Here is a 16,271-nt window from a genome sequence, read left to right on the forward strand (position 1 = left end):
GACATTGAAAAAACTAGCAATATAGCTCATACACAGTGGGGTGGTTGCCTGAATAGCATTGGATGCCTTGTAATACAGCACATACACAGACGGTTAGTTGCCTGATCGACATTGGACTTCTAATAATAGTGCACCTACACTGATGGCATGGCAACCACTTCTAATCAGAGTAAGCAATTATTAAATGCATTCATATAGTTCTTGTAGTCTCAAAGAAATTGAATGGAATAAAATTGCTTGACACTAACATATTTAAGTATAAAATTTATACTTACAGAAATCGCAATTTGTTTAGTCCTTTAAAGACATTGTTTGTTAATACGTTTATAATGTTATGATGAAGGTGACTGTAACGAAACGCATCAACAAATAGCTTGTTAAATGCATGCCAACCGCTTGTACATGGTATTTATTATACCAATTATAACTATATATATATACACATATTTATATATTTATTGATACTGAAGACGCCAGCTATTACAAGTTGACAGATACAACAATCAATATTACTTTTCACTTGAATTTATGACAATTAATGGTAGCTTTACTACCTAATAATTGTCAGAACAAAACACGTTATTCATTGATATAATTAACAAACACTGTTACTAGTCAATGACAGTTGCAACAATTAACAGCAACAATTAACAGAAATTGACACACTCAAATGTGTAACAATGGGAATCAATATCACAAATGACTTACAGTTTTAAAAGGTTAATCATATCGCTGAAAGTGCCGTCATACAACTTTCGAATACGATTTGAAGATATATCCCTGTTGATTTAAGAAATATATTATGATCACGAACAGCATAAATTAAACGCAATTTTAACATTAACGTGATAGTAGCATTGACAGACTGTCCAATCCATTATCAATAATAATTGACGTCGATGATGATGCATATACGTACAATTCAGCGATGTAGAATAAACGACTGAACTTGACATCAACTGTTTCATTCACGGTCGTTGAATTACTTGCATTCCTTTAAATAAAACGAAATTTTCAATCTATTAAACTTAATTGGCTTGGTAAAATTGAATCACATAATGTAAAAACATAATTCAGAACAATAATTCACGTTCGAAATTGTATTAGGGATGATGTTATATGACTAAATGAGAAAATTTCACTCGCTAGTCTACGATTCGCTCACAGTTATATTAACACTTACAAAAATCTTGTATTTCCATCAAAAACTGTAAATGTCGTCAATGAAGCATTAAAGCAGTCCACTTCGTAGCCTTTGCAGTAGCATCCAACCGGGCAGTAGAAATCTGCAATAAATAGTTCGTATTGCCTATAATATATTGACCTAGACCTAGCCACGTTACACACACGTGCTTTGCAGTATTGTGTATGAATGCATATTTTATGAATATTAGAAGCTAACAACAAAACATTATTTGATCTCAATATCCACCAAAAACAATGTTACTTGTTCTACTGTGATACTTTCATCAAAATCAAAATTTGTCTAGGAAAATGACATGTGTTGAAGTAACAGTATTAAAAATTCACAAAACACGTCGTGGTGGGTGCAATTACATTAAATCCGCTTTGATCATGGTATTCCAGATAGGTAATTGACATTTTGTTTGGAAAAACGAAAATATTGTGAAAGCTTCCAATGATACAAACAATATAGAGTCACAAGTACCACAAAACAGTTCATCATCTCCACTTGGGCACTGTCTTATACCATCACATATATATAAAGGAGAGACGCATACCACATCGCCTTGGCATTTAAACGAACCGCTCGGACAAGTGTAACTATCTAGAATGAACAAACAGTATAATCCCTATGAATTGATGATCTGACACTAAGTCATGTGAATTCAAATACGCCTATACGTATAATTAAAGTTATGCGTCATTAGTTTAGCCTGTCAGATTTGTGTAAAATTTGTCGACAAAATGTATTTAATTTTAGTACTATCCACATACAATGATGTAGATATGAATTACACTGACCACAATAAATCTCATCTTGCCGACCAGTACAGTCACTCACTCCATCACAAATTCTATGTAGTGGAATACAGTAACTGTTAGGACATTTGTAAGTATCAAATAAACACGTAAAATCCTCTGCAAAAAAATACACGTACTGCTCATTTGAATTATTCATCAACATGTTCCATCAATCACATGTAAGCGATGAAAATATATAATACAATGTTACCATGCATTGCATATTCGGCATGCATAACTCACCACAATGTTGAAGATGAGTTGCATCACGGCAACCAATTAAATAGCCACTGTCGTCTAAGTCATATACACATTGTTGCACGGAGTCAACACACACATCATTTCTACACCTTAATTGATGATTGGAGCATTGGATACTTGAACTATAATCTAAAAATAATTCCAATGCGCTTTGAATGAACTCGTGTGTACATGTACATCTATTTACATCGCATGACATCACAGGACATTGCGTTGCCTTTCTATCACATCTTCACGCATCAGTTCACACCACAAGGCATCGTATTATATCACATCACATCACGACAATCCAAACGCTACGTCTCATCATGTGATACATCACGCTACATGTTGCATCACGTCATATTACATCATATCACATTATGTCATGTCATATCACAGATCACTCTGCTCCATTACATTACTTCACATCATAACACATCACATAAACGTTATATTACGTTACATGGTGGTGATCAAATGTTATTTACTGGATTTTACATTATCATTTAGGACTAGTAAAAATATGCTATTTTATATGAAGTTCTTACTACAGTAGGCTTCGTCTGGCGCAGTACTCTTCTCACAATACACACAGTCTGTGATACCATCACACTGTACAGATAATGGTAAACAACTGTCATCCAAACATAATATTCCATTGCAAGATCCTTAACATGAGTGAGAAGATTGATTGATTGATTGATTGTTTGTTTGTTAGATTCATTTTATTTATTAATTTATTTATTTATTTATTTATTTATTTATTTATTTATTTATTTATTTATTTATTTATTTATTTATTTATTGGTTTATTTATTTATTTATTGGTTTATTGGTTTTATTTGTTTGTTTTACCTGTCATAGTACCACGATTTTCATCACTGCCATCCAAACAGTCTTTCACCATGTCATTTTCTTTGTTCTTCTGTATACATTGTCGGTTTTCACAAAGAAATGTTTCTGTGTCACCGCCACACCAAGTCATATCTACAGATAAAATTTTACATAAACTTGCTTGTTATTAAGTTGAGGGTTGTTAATTCACGTCAAAATACTCATTAATCATTTTAAAGAACACTCATTATTTGATTGAACTTTAATTCCCCAAACTACATTTACCGCAAGATAACTCATCTGTCGAATCAGGACAATCTCTATAAAAATTGCAGTATTTTGAGTAAGATATACATGTCCCATCATCACACGTGAATCCTTTGCATTTGAGAAAGTCTGAAAGTAAAATTATATTTATGGTATATTTATGATTGTTTGAAACAATCTTGAAATTGTTTAACAAAAAATAAACACGTAACATTCATTCACAATACATCTATGTAATTACCTGTAAGATTTGCAATATCATTTGGAACTATTTGCATATTTCTACATTGTATTTCATCACTGCCATCGGAACAGTCATTATTTCGATCACATATATTAGTACGATAAATGCATTCCCCACTGATACATTGATGCAGCTGCCCAGGACATGGAACATTTGCCGAATTACCTTTTTATTTATATAAAATAAGGTTAATACAATACCAAGATTCCATTTAGTTTTTGTTAATTTGCGCTAAATAGTATACATAACATATGAAGATACAATTATATAGTCTAGTCAGTGACATGATAGTATATATACATCATAATACAAATGTTGGCGATCCGAAGGATACTTTTGAGTCGAAACTGATGCCACAATTGTTCTCTCATTGCCAGAAATGGACAATATAATCTGGTCAAGACAACAGATGATTCATAGACATTAAAGGTCTATTGTTTATCCTAATGAGAGTCTATTGTTATGATAAGTAGTGCACAGCTTGGAAACAATAGTAAGTGAGGTAATCTTTTGTTTCCTTTGTTCAGTGTCCACATGTATTAGTTAGCTGGTCATATGAAGCCATGTAATAAATGGTTGTGGTTGCCAGAGGAAGATATACCTTTTGGTACACTCTTAAGATGGTATTGAAGTCACCCGTTATATACTTAATACAACAATTTGAGGACAGACTAATATTGTGAATATCATTGTTGTTGTCAACGGCGATTGGTATGCAAATTACGTTTGTCTGAAGCATTACAAGAAAAAAGTCGAGACTGTGGTGGAACAATACACAACTCATGGACAAACATCGTGATGAAACCCCTCCTTTATAAAAAGAAAAAACGGCCATACAATATGTTGATCTTGTGGTCTGACCTTTAGCACCAAAATCAGTATGGCGATAGTGCTTCGCATTCGAAAAATGGTTTCACATGGAATAACGGACATAATCTGCGATATGCAGAAAAAAGACGCAGAGAAGACAAGCGCCGAATTAGAGACATTGGCTGTCGTGATGGGAATTAAATATTTTGACCCATATTTGAGGCACGCAAAGTTCAAAGTGATATCGGACCACTCGAGTTTGAAGTATATATTCAGTTTAGTAAGACCCAAGGGCAGCATCTGGAGGTGGGTTATTGCATTACAACAATATGATTTTGAAGTCGTACATAGACCAGGTAAACTTCACCAGAAGGCGTCTCTATAAGGAGCCCGAAAACCCACAGAAGTAGAGGAAGATGATGATTTAATTGGAATAGTAGTGAACAATGAAAGGCTGGTAGACGTACATTGTGAGGGTGATACGGTCGATGAAATGCGTGACGATACAGCTGACTGGTGTAATGTTAGTAGTATGCAGCAGGTCGATCCTGACATAAATCAGATTATAAATTACTTGACAAACGAGACTCTGTCGCCGGAACCGCGTAAAGCACGAATATTGACATATACTAGGAATGAATATTTTATGGAAAACGGAAAATTATACCATCTTTAATTCCCCAAGGGTCGATTTAGCAAGGACCATAATTGCGTAAAACAGTTGGTCATTCCATATAAAAGAAATCACGTCTTAGAACAATTTCACGATGAAGTGACGGCAGGGCATTTTGGGTTTGCGAAGACCTATGCTTCAATCAGGCAACGTTATTATTGGCCCAGAATGGCATCCGAAATTCAAAGTTGGGTGTCTACTTATATGGACTGCGCTATGAGAACATCCCCTAAACTACATGCGAAAGCCCCTCTAATTGCATTGAAAATAGACGCGCCTTGGCATAGAGTCGGTGTTGATTTCGTTGGGTTGGTTGAGGCCTTCGCTACTCAAGATATGTCAGATTGCATGACTGCTAGAATTCTGTTTGACAAAATTATATGTAGATACACTGCTCCGCGATATCACTTATCAGATAGGGGTCAAAATTTGTCTGAAGTAATTAAGGGAACCTGTCGAATGTTTGGTATTAGGAAAGCAAATAATATCCCTTATTATCCACAATGCAACGTGAATACGGAGCGTTTCAATCAGACGTTGATTCAAATATTGAGTATGTTTTGTGACTCTAGACAGGAAGACTGGGACGTATTTATACCGGCTGCATTATTTGCGTATAGAGTAGCCAGACAAGAGACGATTCAGGAAACACGATTGTATTTGACGTACAGGAGACAGGCGACGTTGCCCATAGATAAAGTGTTGCTAGAACCCGACGAAGATAATAAAATACCCCGGTACTACGCAGAACTACTAAGAGAGAAATTAAAGGTCGCCCATGAAACTGCTTTAAACTGCATTGAAACTAATCAAGAAAAAATAAAATATTATTTTGACCGAAAAGCAAAAGAAAATGCTTTTCAGGTTGGTGATATTGTTTATATATTTAAGCCTAAAGCGACTTCAGGATGGAGAAGAAATTGGAACATTTGTGGCACGGGCCATATCGCGCATTTGAAAAAGTGTCTCCCGTGTAAGTGACGAAAAAATATTTAAAAATATCGTGCACGTAAACAGGTTGAAACATGGAGCCATACGCGATGAACGAAATGACGAAGTTGAGGTCGGAGAAGCTCCTGAATTTGAAAATGTGAGTGCCGATGGAGAAGATGTAGAAATTCAGTTTGAACCCCAATCCGCTCAAGCGGGAAATTCCGGAGAAGGGGAAATTATTCCTAGTTTAGATGACGCTCCTGAAAAAGAAAATAAATCTGTAGGGCCCGGAGACACAGAGACAAATAGTGAGGATAGCGAATATTTTGGAATAGAAAAGATTATTAAGGGACGACTAAGAAATGATAGGAAAGACTACCTTATTAAATGGACAGGTTACTTGGCTGATCAAAATTCGTGGGAATGTTATGAAAATTTAAACGAGCAAGCGAAATTGTTTTTGAAGAAAAACCCGGTCTCCCTATCAGGTTCAAGAAAGGCCAATAAGAGAAGGCGGAAGAAATTGATACATAGCTTAGAAGTATTTTAAAGAGATTAGGTGTAATGAGGCAAGACGTTATTTAGACCCTGGGACGCACGACATTCATGACTAATACTAATATTTGACAAGTTCATCCTCATTTGGTGTTGTTGTTTCTCAATTTGCATAAAGTGAATCAGTGATAAAACCCGTGATTTAATTATGAAAAAGGGGAGTGCTGAGTAATTGTGCTACTCTCGCATTCTAACTGCATACGAGTTGAGTGCTGGAGTCTCAAACTTGCTTGGACGCTGGACAATTATGTTGTGGACATTTTGGCGAGAACACAGTAGACTTTATAGGTGGGTACTTGACTTTGCTTCCAATCACGCGATTTGAGAAATAACTGCAAACTATCATTATCATATATCACATCCCTTTCTTTTCATTTCATTACTAATTTTATAGTGCGTCTCCCGATAAATTGATGTTCAAGATGAAAATAGCATTGATGTTTATTAGTGTATTACTGGTCGTATTACGAGAGATTATGTCCTTCAACTCAATTATGGGGTATTGTTCGAATGTGTAGCCAATATCGACAACAGTCTAACTTACTGGCATCATACGTTCGCGATTCCTTATTTAGATATTCCTACTATGAGGTAGAACGAGTCACTGTGTTCAAACATAACAGTTCACCTGATTCCGAAGTTTTGCGAGGAATATGGTGAGATGTTAAAGTTGGTCGAGCAACAGAATAAATTCTATATGGCTCATATTTCGAGGGATGAGAGAGCGATTCGAGTGTTATTCCCAGAGATAGAGACCCACAATTCAGATGACGATCGGCAGAAAAAAGGATTGTTAGACTTTGTGGGGGAAGTGTCAAAATCTTTATTTGGGACAGCCACGTCAAACGATATAAACATATTAAAACGGCATGTAGCGGCGCTAGAAAGCTCCACCCAAATTATAACAAACCAAATTGTAGCATATGAAAGAGATTTAAATTCGTATGTTTTCACAGTAAATAAGAGAATAGATAATGCTGGGGTTAAAGTGGGGTTAAAGAAAACCATGAAGTGATTTATTCGATCGTGTAAGAAAGAAGCTTTCTCATAGCCTGTCATGATCAGGTTCGTACGGCGTGCTGGGGGTGGTCAGATCAGTGATTGGAACAATGTCAACTATGTCAACTATGGAATTTTATTTTAGCCACTGTTGGCGCCCACGAGTATAAACTAACTGTTTGGATGTAGAAGTAATTTCCCAATATAGGGAGCAATTAATCAATATGTTATGACATGTTAAATACTTCGTGTGATTGGCTACATGAGTAAAATGTGTGGAGGCCACGCCTCAAGATCTTGAACTTCCATGTAAGGTGCGATGGTTTTGGAAAGGCAAATAAAATGGTCTCAAGGCAGTTCCCACGTGGCGCCGAGACGAGAAGTTGACACACATTCTAGATCTGTGTGTGTCTTTGTTCGGTGAAGGGTTGGTGAATGTAACGAATCCTGGTACCTGGCATGAGGTTTAATAACATGATAATTAAGCCATCATAATTACCTCCTGGTAACAAGTATTCACATCGAACAAAAATCGGCCCAAGTAATACAAAATACCTTGTTGAGCTAAAAATGCTCAGGAATTACAGGTGATCCTTCGAGAAAACGACGACAAACCCCTAAGGTAAATCAGCATTTTTTAGATTGACGATATCTGCGCAAGCGAAGAAGCAGAATATTGCGTCTTTGACCGCTGGGAAGTCAATACCCAAATATATCGGCCGCAAAATGAGCAGATCTGATTGACTATTAAGGCTATGAGGTATAATAATATATTATATCGCTCACCTTGTGGCACTGAGTGATTGTATGCTGTAAAAAAAAAAATTCTTATTATTCACAAACGTAGACGTCAACGTGGACGAGCGAATAAATCCATTCGACAAAATCATACAAATTTGCACTAGGTTACACTTACGATAATTAATTTTAGGTTATGAGATTTGCGTTAATTTCAACATTGTTTTTTTGATTTGAACACTTTTTCAATAACAGTGCTTGTCTGCTTTCGGTTATACTTCAGAATTATTTGGTTTCATGGTAATCAATTTAATTTTCCATATTCCAGAATGTTTGTAAAATTAAAGCGATATGACTTATGGTTTTCTGTTCTAGGAAATTGTAATTATCTGCCATATCATTTACTGTACTCTTAAACATTGGCCATATAAGATTTCAGAATCAGTTAAAAATAAATATAACAATAGTATTATAATATAACTATAAATATAATATTCATCTATCCGTATGCAAACTAGTTTATATATTTGTTCCAAATCTGACATCAAAATAATCACCAAATCAGCATGTACAACAATTTTAGACGTGTAGTTATGTTATGCAAAATGTTTCCGGTCTTTTTGTTACTCGTGTTTTGTTCTTCGTTTTTGAAGATGAAAAGTTGTGACATACCTTTTAATTTGCTCAGTGTACTCATTCAAATCATGAATACAAGATTTATTTACCACATGCAGTACGCAACTAACATAATTTGTTTGTGTGATTATAGTCATTGATATAACATTTATAGTTTGATATTCTAAACTAAATCATCTATACAAATATGTAGTTAAAATTGTACTTTTCAGAAACGTCTATTACATCTTAAATTGAATATTTCAAATTCCCCACTCTCACCACTCCTATCACGAGTAAGTGAACTCTGTTCACATATAAATCTGTTTGTTTTTGGAATGTCGCATTGTATATCGTGCCAGTGATCTGATGAATGTAAATTTGTAAGATACATAGCAACACAGTTTTCATACATTCCTCCATTAGGTTGCAATCTAATAAAGAACAAAAAATATGCTTGTGTGTTATACAGTGATTCATAGTAAAGAACGATAGTGACGCTTTTCGCATTCAAATTATCAATTATCAAAGTGTCAACCAACTGTCCAACCAACCAAAAGATACATAATAAATAAATAAATAATAAATAATTTAGTAGAATGTCTTGTTTACCAGTGTAAAGTAAACGTTATTCTACTTGATTATTACTTGTTATCTGAAGTCAATTTCAGTATAAACGTATTTGTTATGATGATGCTCATACCTATCCATATTCCAATCTGTGTATGACAAAGCACTTTCATCTGTCCACATATATTTTCCTTCACCACCAGAATCTGATAAACCTGTAAATACAATGAAAATAGAACAACGAATTTATATTAATATATTGTATTACATTACTGTGTTTCTTTTGTAATTACCAAAACTTGTTAACGAGGAAGTAATGCTTACCTATATATGTCCACGACAACTGATTTAAAGACATTTGATGAATTGCCCATGATTCTTTTTGCGACATGACACTTACTAATGATGCATTGTTGTCTTTACAAATTTGCGAACTTTCCGCCCATGTCACATTGAATAGCATTTCAAATAGTCGATAACAAGAACCTTCGTATCCAAACCAATCATGTGAACAGGAAATGTCTAGTTGATGCCAATAAAATTGCGATGTTATTATAAATCAAAGTTAAATTAGTAAAGATTATATGTGCGAAGTAATACAAATCGCCGCCAAATATTTGCGTATTTCACTGCTCTTCGCATCTTGAGCCATTCCATAATAACAATTCGTCATGTAAATTACCGGTACTGTATAATTACCATTTTCTGTTTTGACAACTGAAACATTCACAGATTGATAGGTTGCTAAAAATCCAACGCTGTCGTCATTTTCATGGTCAGAAATAAAACTGATGTAAAAATCGTTGAAATCAGATCGAATTATGCCAGGTGGAGGGTTAGAATTGCAGAATCGACCTATGAGGACACCATCAATGGAATGACCAACATGGATCGTTACGTAATCAAAATTACAGGTCCCATTTTTTCTACTGACATCGAACTTCTGGAAGGTTAGTTCAATGTAAGCAGTGGACGATGTAGTTACATGCCACGAACAATGACTTGTTCCCAAGTATGGTATTGGGTGGTCTATCGTTGAAAACATTCCCATTTTATTCTGGCATTGTAGTCTCTGTGGACAAGTCCTGCTGACATTCGTGCACTCCAACATGTCTAACAAATAAACAAGGAGAACTATTAGAACAATCGTGATTCACGCATAAATGTTATGTTACGTATAGGTAGCTTACATAAGAGTAATTGTGGTTCTAAACTCAGAATATTGAACTTACATAACATATAACACAACACCTAATACGTCTGTGTATGGAAATCTATAATTACAATGCAATTAAAAATTAAACAAAGGCAAGGTATTGAAAAGTCCCATTAAACTTTTTTTTAAATAATAACTTTCAATTCAAATATATATAGCAAGGTTATTAACATGACTGTTAATTTTTATTTGCATTAAACCAACACAGCCTCCAAATGAGCATTAAAATATAAACCCTCTCATAAGTTGCAGACTTATAAACATGACCAAATATAAAATATAAAATAATCGACTATAAGTAAATGGGAGATTATTCCACTATTCCTTAACAATAGAATGGAAGAATGAATTTGTAAGATCACATTATTTAGTAAATAAATCTGACAGATTGACATTCTCTGAACAATATTTAAAATATATATAAATTATGAGCACTATGCAGTCAACAGTTCGACACACTTCATTTGAGCAGCAGTCATGCTAAAGTGTATAATTGAATTTAACTATTATTACTTAAATTCGACTAACCAGCTGTGATACGTAGATAATAATCCCACGGTAATGCTCGCATCAGTGCAGTGTCGTGTTCGCTCATCCAGTGTAATATATTACCAAAATGACAAATATTATCCTCTTCCGCAAAAGATATATACCGACACGTCATCTCAGAATTTAAACAAAGTGTCTTGCATTCTTTAAGAGTGATTGCACGGTATACTTGTATTAAGTTGCCAGGTATAGAGAGAGTATAATCAATTTTGAATCCTGATCTCTTGTCGAATATATCTGTTAATGATTCTAAAGGAGAACAGCAACAAGTATATATCGCGTTATAATTCGATATAAAAAATGTTCTTATTCAATTGTGTTATGATTGTTACAGCAAGGGAAGGTTATAGATTTGAAAACATTAGGTTACGTTTGTATTTTTACGTGATGTAAAAATATATTCGGCCTCATTCTTAAAATGCTTTCTATCGCTCAAAATATTCATATAATAAAATTACATTTGATAGTTCTATTAATTCAATATCGGTGAAAGCTGAAATGAAACGTGGAAATTAAACCATGTTTTTCATTTTGCAACATGGTAATATTTATTCCATTTCACAATTGCCTATTCGTTGTCCATCGTTTTGAATATACTAATAAAAGTATTTAGCATGCCTACCAGTTCGTAATTCTATAGGTCCATATATTTCCAAAAGACAACCCAAAGCTGCCTCGTTTGGTACTGATATTGACAAATGTTGTAAATATAGAAACATGTCAGTCATACTCAATGCTGGGTCGATTGGATTGAACGATGTTCCGTAAATTGTATTCGCATTGTAGAATAACTAGATTAAGAGATAACAATAAAAGCGATCAGTGTGGACAAGTGTTATTGTAGAGTTAATCTAAATTTGATTATTCGATATATATCAATAGGATTGTCATTTCTAAAATGATTACCTGATCATTTTCTCTGTCATCGTTCACCTTGTATATGGTGAGAGACTCCGATGTCAGGTAACCAACTTTATAGGCATAAGCTATGGTGTAGATATTTTCCCAGTTGAACGGAGTCATGCTAACACCAGTTACTTTCTGTACGAAGCCAAATGAAACACGAAACCAAGGATGGTCGTCGTATTCCTTCGGATCCCATATGCCACTCCGGCTTACATAAAACATTGGGTATTCATTTTTTGTTGCTGGGTCGATTGCAGCGTAGTATATTTCCGAATTTATCACTACCTTCTGCATTTCGGTCTAGGGAAAAACGTGAAATCTTTTTTGTTAGGAATAAACATATTATAATCATGTATTCAGTGAATTAGTTAATGCAAGGTTTTCAAGTCAAGATAAAACATTATTTTACGTATAATAAATAGTTGATCTCGTTTATTCCTAAATTTGACATATGTATGTACTAACATATGTAACACCTTGTGTTAAACATAATGAAACTCTATTTACCCACAATTTCTTGCTACTGGATGTACATTCTATGCCTCTTCTTCCATCAAGTACTCCAAGAGGAAACATTGCGTTGCCAGTGTCTGAAAATATAATGTCTTGGTAATGTAACAATTGAATACACGCTTTGCCGCGCTTGGTCCCAGCGAAAACTGATTATCGGAAACAACAATAAATCACTACATAGAAGGCTGTCAAGTTTTGATGCACACTATATCTGCTGAAATATACTAATCCTTCAAAATCCATAGCAAAGTCAAGAGTAATAAAAGCAGCCAGCTTGTGGTATTGCAATGAAGTCAATTCTCACACTATATCCAGCCATTCTACAGCAAAACAATTATCTCTGAAACACTCAGATAATCAGAAGGGAAACTATTTGAATAGCCGGATGTCCCACGTATTCGCCATTCCTATTCATTCCGCACGATGAAAATTAAAGTACACAAGAATGAACACTGAAACATTGAGGGCACAATAGAACATAATCCAAAGAGTTATCGGATGGTGAACAGTTCTCACTTTCTGCATATTCCAGTAACTCACTCACATAGTTCAACATAGACTAATCAGGGCGTTCAAAACTGCAGCAAATAGGAAGAAAACATCAAACCTATTAATGGTGTACAGAATGTGCACGACGCCTTTAACATATCTGATCGTTTCCCAGTGATAAATCCCCATGGGTAGCCTGCATCTTGTTGATAGTCTAAAATGTTATCCCTGTTGGCCAGTGTTCTTCTTAACGTTCTACCTTTGGTCCAACAATATTCCATACTATGGACTGATAACATCTGTGTTACTCTCACATCCTCAAACATCGACAATGTCGCACCAAGCCTATTGCATATCCTCTCTGTCTCTTCGTAAAACAAGCTTATCTGCACTGTGAATGCGATGACTGAATAAACATAGCAAAATTATAGTACTTAGTTGCGTATTTTAGTACAAAGTTAATATAAAATCAGGTTAGGATTGTATTATATTGTCTAAGTGGCTATTTTAAGAAATATACAACATGTTATACAATGTTGATTGATTAGGTGGGCGACTGAAGCACACCTAAGCTAATAATATTAAAAATCTGCAGTATGTCGAATTTTCCTCAAAAAGACTAACACAGCACTGGTGCCGTATTTTGTACGATACTATGGCATTGCATATCTTGATAAACTAGACACATGCCGTAATTTCAAAATGTTTTTAGATATTTTTTTTAACTACTAAACTATTGAAAATTGTTATCCCGTCTACTCTGTTCAAGTCATTTTCATAGCATTGATATTTACAGGAAGCTTAACTTAAGTTGAAAGATTTTGCCCTCATTGGAACTTAAAACTGAAGACAAATATCAGTGTTTTTCCCCATATTTTATTCGTATAGACACATGTATATTCAAAATTATCATTGCAACCCTATCATTTCAAAAGCAAAAAGTTCAATAAATCACTGAAAATGGGAAATGACATAATGATGTAACTGTACATAATTTCTTTACTTTAATATATTTGTTTATTTGAGGCCGCTGGCCTTGTGCTACAGATAAATAATGACCTTTTCATTGGGATATATTTTAACTGATGACTCACTTCGATGATGTATATTTAAATCATGAGAATATTACAAACAACACTCACCAGTCCCACATCTGAACCCAGTATATCCTATTGGGCAAACACATGTATATCTGTCAAAAACAGGTACACATGTTCCACCATTAAAACATGGGTTTTCGGCACATAAATCTAATTTAGGGTAGTCTGCAATTAGATAATTAACATAATGTTCATGAAACAATGCTGTGTAAATGGATACCGTAGAGCACTAACAATTTGCTAAATATTAAAATACAAACAACTACACAATCTAGCAAATTTTACAATCACTAATTCATTTTAGAGCAGAGAATCGTATATTAAATGTGTTATACTATGAAGGCTTAACAGAGCCCAGAAAAATCTCGTAACGAGGAATTTCGATGCATCCATGTGTACCCACGTACACGAATGCAATAATTGACCACAATAACATGCCAAGTCACACAAAAAAAACATTCATTGGTATGTGTGTCACCGATAAATATAATAAATTCTCAAGCACATGTACTACAATACACAATTGTAATACATTTAGCTAACCGCAAGTGTGATAAAATGCTTTGTTCGACCTGCCAACCTATAATTAGCTAAATATTAACTAGTGGGGAATTTATCATAAAACCGAATATCATGAAAAACAAACTCTGGCAAGTTTCGCTGTTATCGGCCGTGAAATCAGCAATATACTACGTTCACTCCACCCAGTCTTCCAGTGATTGTGACTTCTCCAACATATTGCCAAGAAAAACACGGGAAGGATAGGAGTTTCGATAATTCACAATTGTATTAACTTAATTGAACAAACATGATGAGCATTATACGAACCAATGGTATGTGTTGCGATGTACGGTACAACGTACGGACACGGTATGTTACTACTGATAACGTTATATTTGGTCGATAATTGTATTAGTTCATCGCAATGGAAAGAGGGTAAGCGTAAAACTACTTGCTTATGTGAGCTATAAAACTGAAGCTATCATTATGAAAGACGTTGATAGTAATATATAATTATACAACTCGTTGGGTCATCGTTAAAAGGAAATAGTTGTTGGATTTACTTCACGAACGAATTTTCATGTCAACACTAGGGGAATTGCTGTCGTTGCTGTCAAGCCTGAAAATATGCTCGCATTGCAATATATTACAACTCCTAATCAAAAGAATATGTTAAATCGTTCTGTATCATAAGCAACAAATAAAACTTGTTAAACAGCCTTTCTTGAATAAAAAGTATGCAACTTAAACCATACTTATTAGAACTATACACATGCGACCCACTGTTTTCTAGAACTCGAAAATTGTTGTAAGGATTTTTTGGCGAATTCAAAACTTTGCTGTCCATCCAGAGTTTGAATCTACATCAGTGTACGACCAATGATTTCAGGGCTTGCCAATAAGTATTCAACCATTTACTTTAGCCAATGAAAGCTACTTTGAATGGGTGTAAAATTTAGAAATTGCACGTAAATTTTTCAGGTAAAAACAGCAATATCTGTTGACTACACACTGAGTTATACACATAACCAAAGTAATGAATGTCACTTACAGCATGCAGACCCTGCTTCACTGATATGGCATTGTAATGCGTCATCTCGTCCTCTATTACAGTACACATATTCTACTGACAGGATTTCTTTCGGATTGCGGCAGTAATTCTTATCGAACAGACCTTGTAGTTTTGATATAGCAACTAAGTGACTGGGCATAGTGTAGAAATATGCCGACTTGTCAAATTCATCTAGCCAAGTGCTACAAGTTCTGTTGTATCCGTCAACAGATCTGATGCCCCGATAATCGCTTTGATCTTCCTTGAAATAACACTCATCTATTCCACCTGACACACAAGCATTTTGGAAAAAAAATAGTATGATAATGATACTATATATTTCACACACACACACACACACACACACACACACACACACACACACACCCACACACACACACACACACACACACACACACACACACACACACACACACACACACACACACACACACACACACGCACACACACACATACAC

At 34.8% G+C, this 16,271-nt stretch overlaps 1 protein-coding gene across 1 annotated transcript; it reads left to right on the forward strand.

Annotated features, from left to right (window-relative positions):
- The first annotated feature begins 5,225 nt into the window (after positions 1-5,225).
- LOC144352206 (uncharacterized) lies at positions 5,226-6,540 on the forward strand. Its single transcript, XM_078009364.1, has 2 exons — positions 5,226-5,794; positions 6,075-6,540. The coding sequence occupies exons 1-2, from the start codon at positions 5,226-5,228 to the stop codon at positions 6,538-6,540; spliced, it is 1,035 nt and encodes a 344-aa protein (XP_077865490.1).
- The last annotated feature ends 9,731 nt before the right edge of the window (positions 6,541-16,271 follow it).

The sequence above is a fragment of the Saccoglossus kowalevskii genome, chromosome 11 (genome assembly GCF_978046115.1).
Source record: "Saccoglossus kowalevskii chromosome 11, keSacKowa6.1, whole genome shotgun sequence".
NCBI lineage: Eukaryota > Metazoa > Hemichordata > Enteropneusta > Harrimaniidae > Saccoglossus > Saccoglossus kowalevskii.

What these genes read in the sequence shown, in the direction of transcription:
- LOC144352206 (XM_078009364.1), top strand. Translation starts at nt 5,226, where the DNA reads ATGGCATCCGAAATTCAAAGTTGGGTGTCTACTTATATGGACTGCGCT. An exon ending in GAAGATAATAAAATACCCCG is followed by an intron (nt 5,795 to 6,074) that starts GTACTACGCAGA and finishes GCACGTAAACAG; the next exon opens with GTTGAAACATGGAGCCATAC.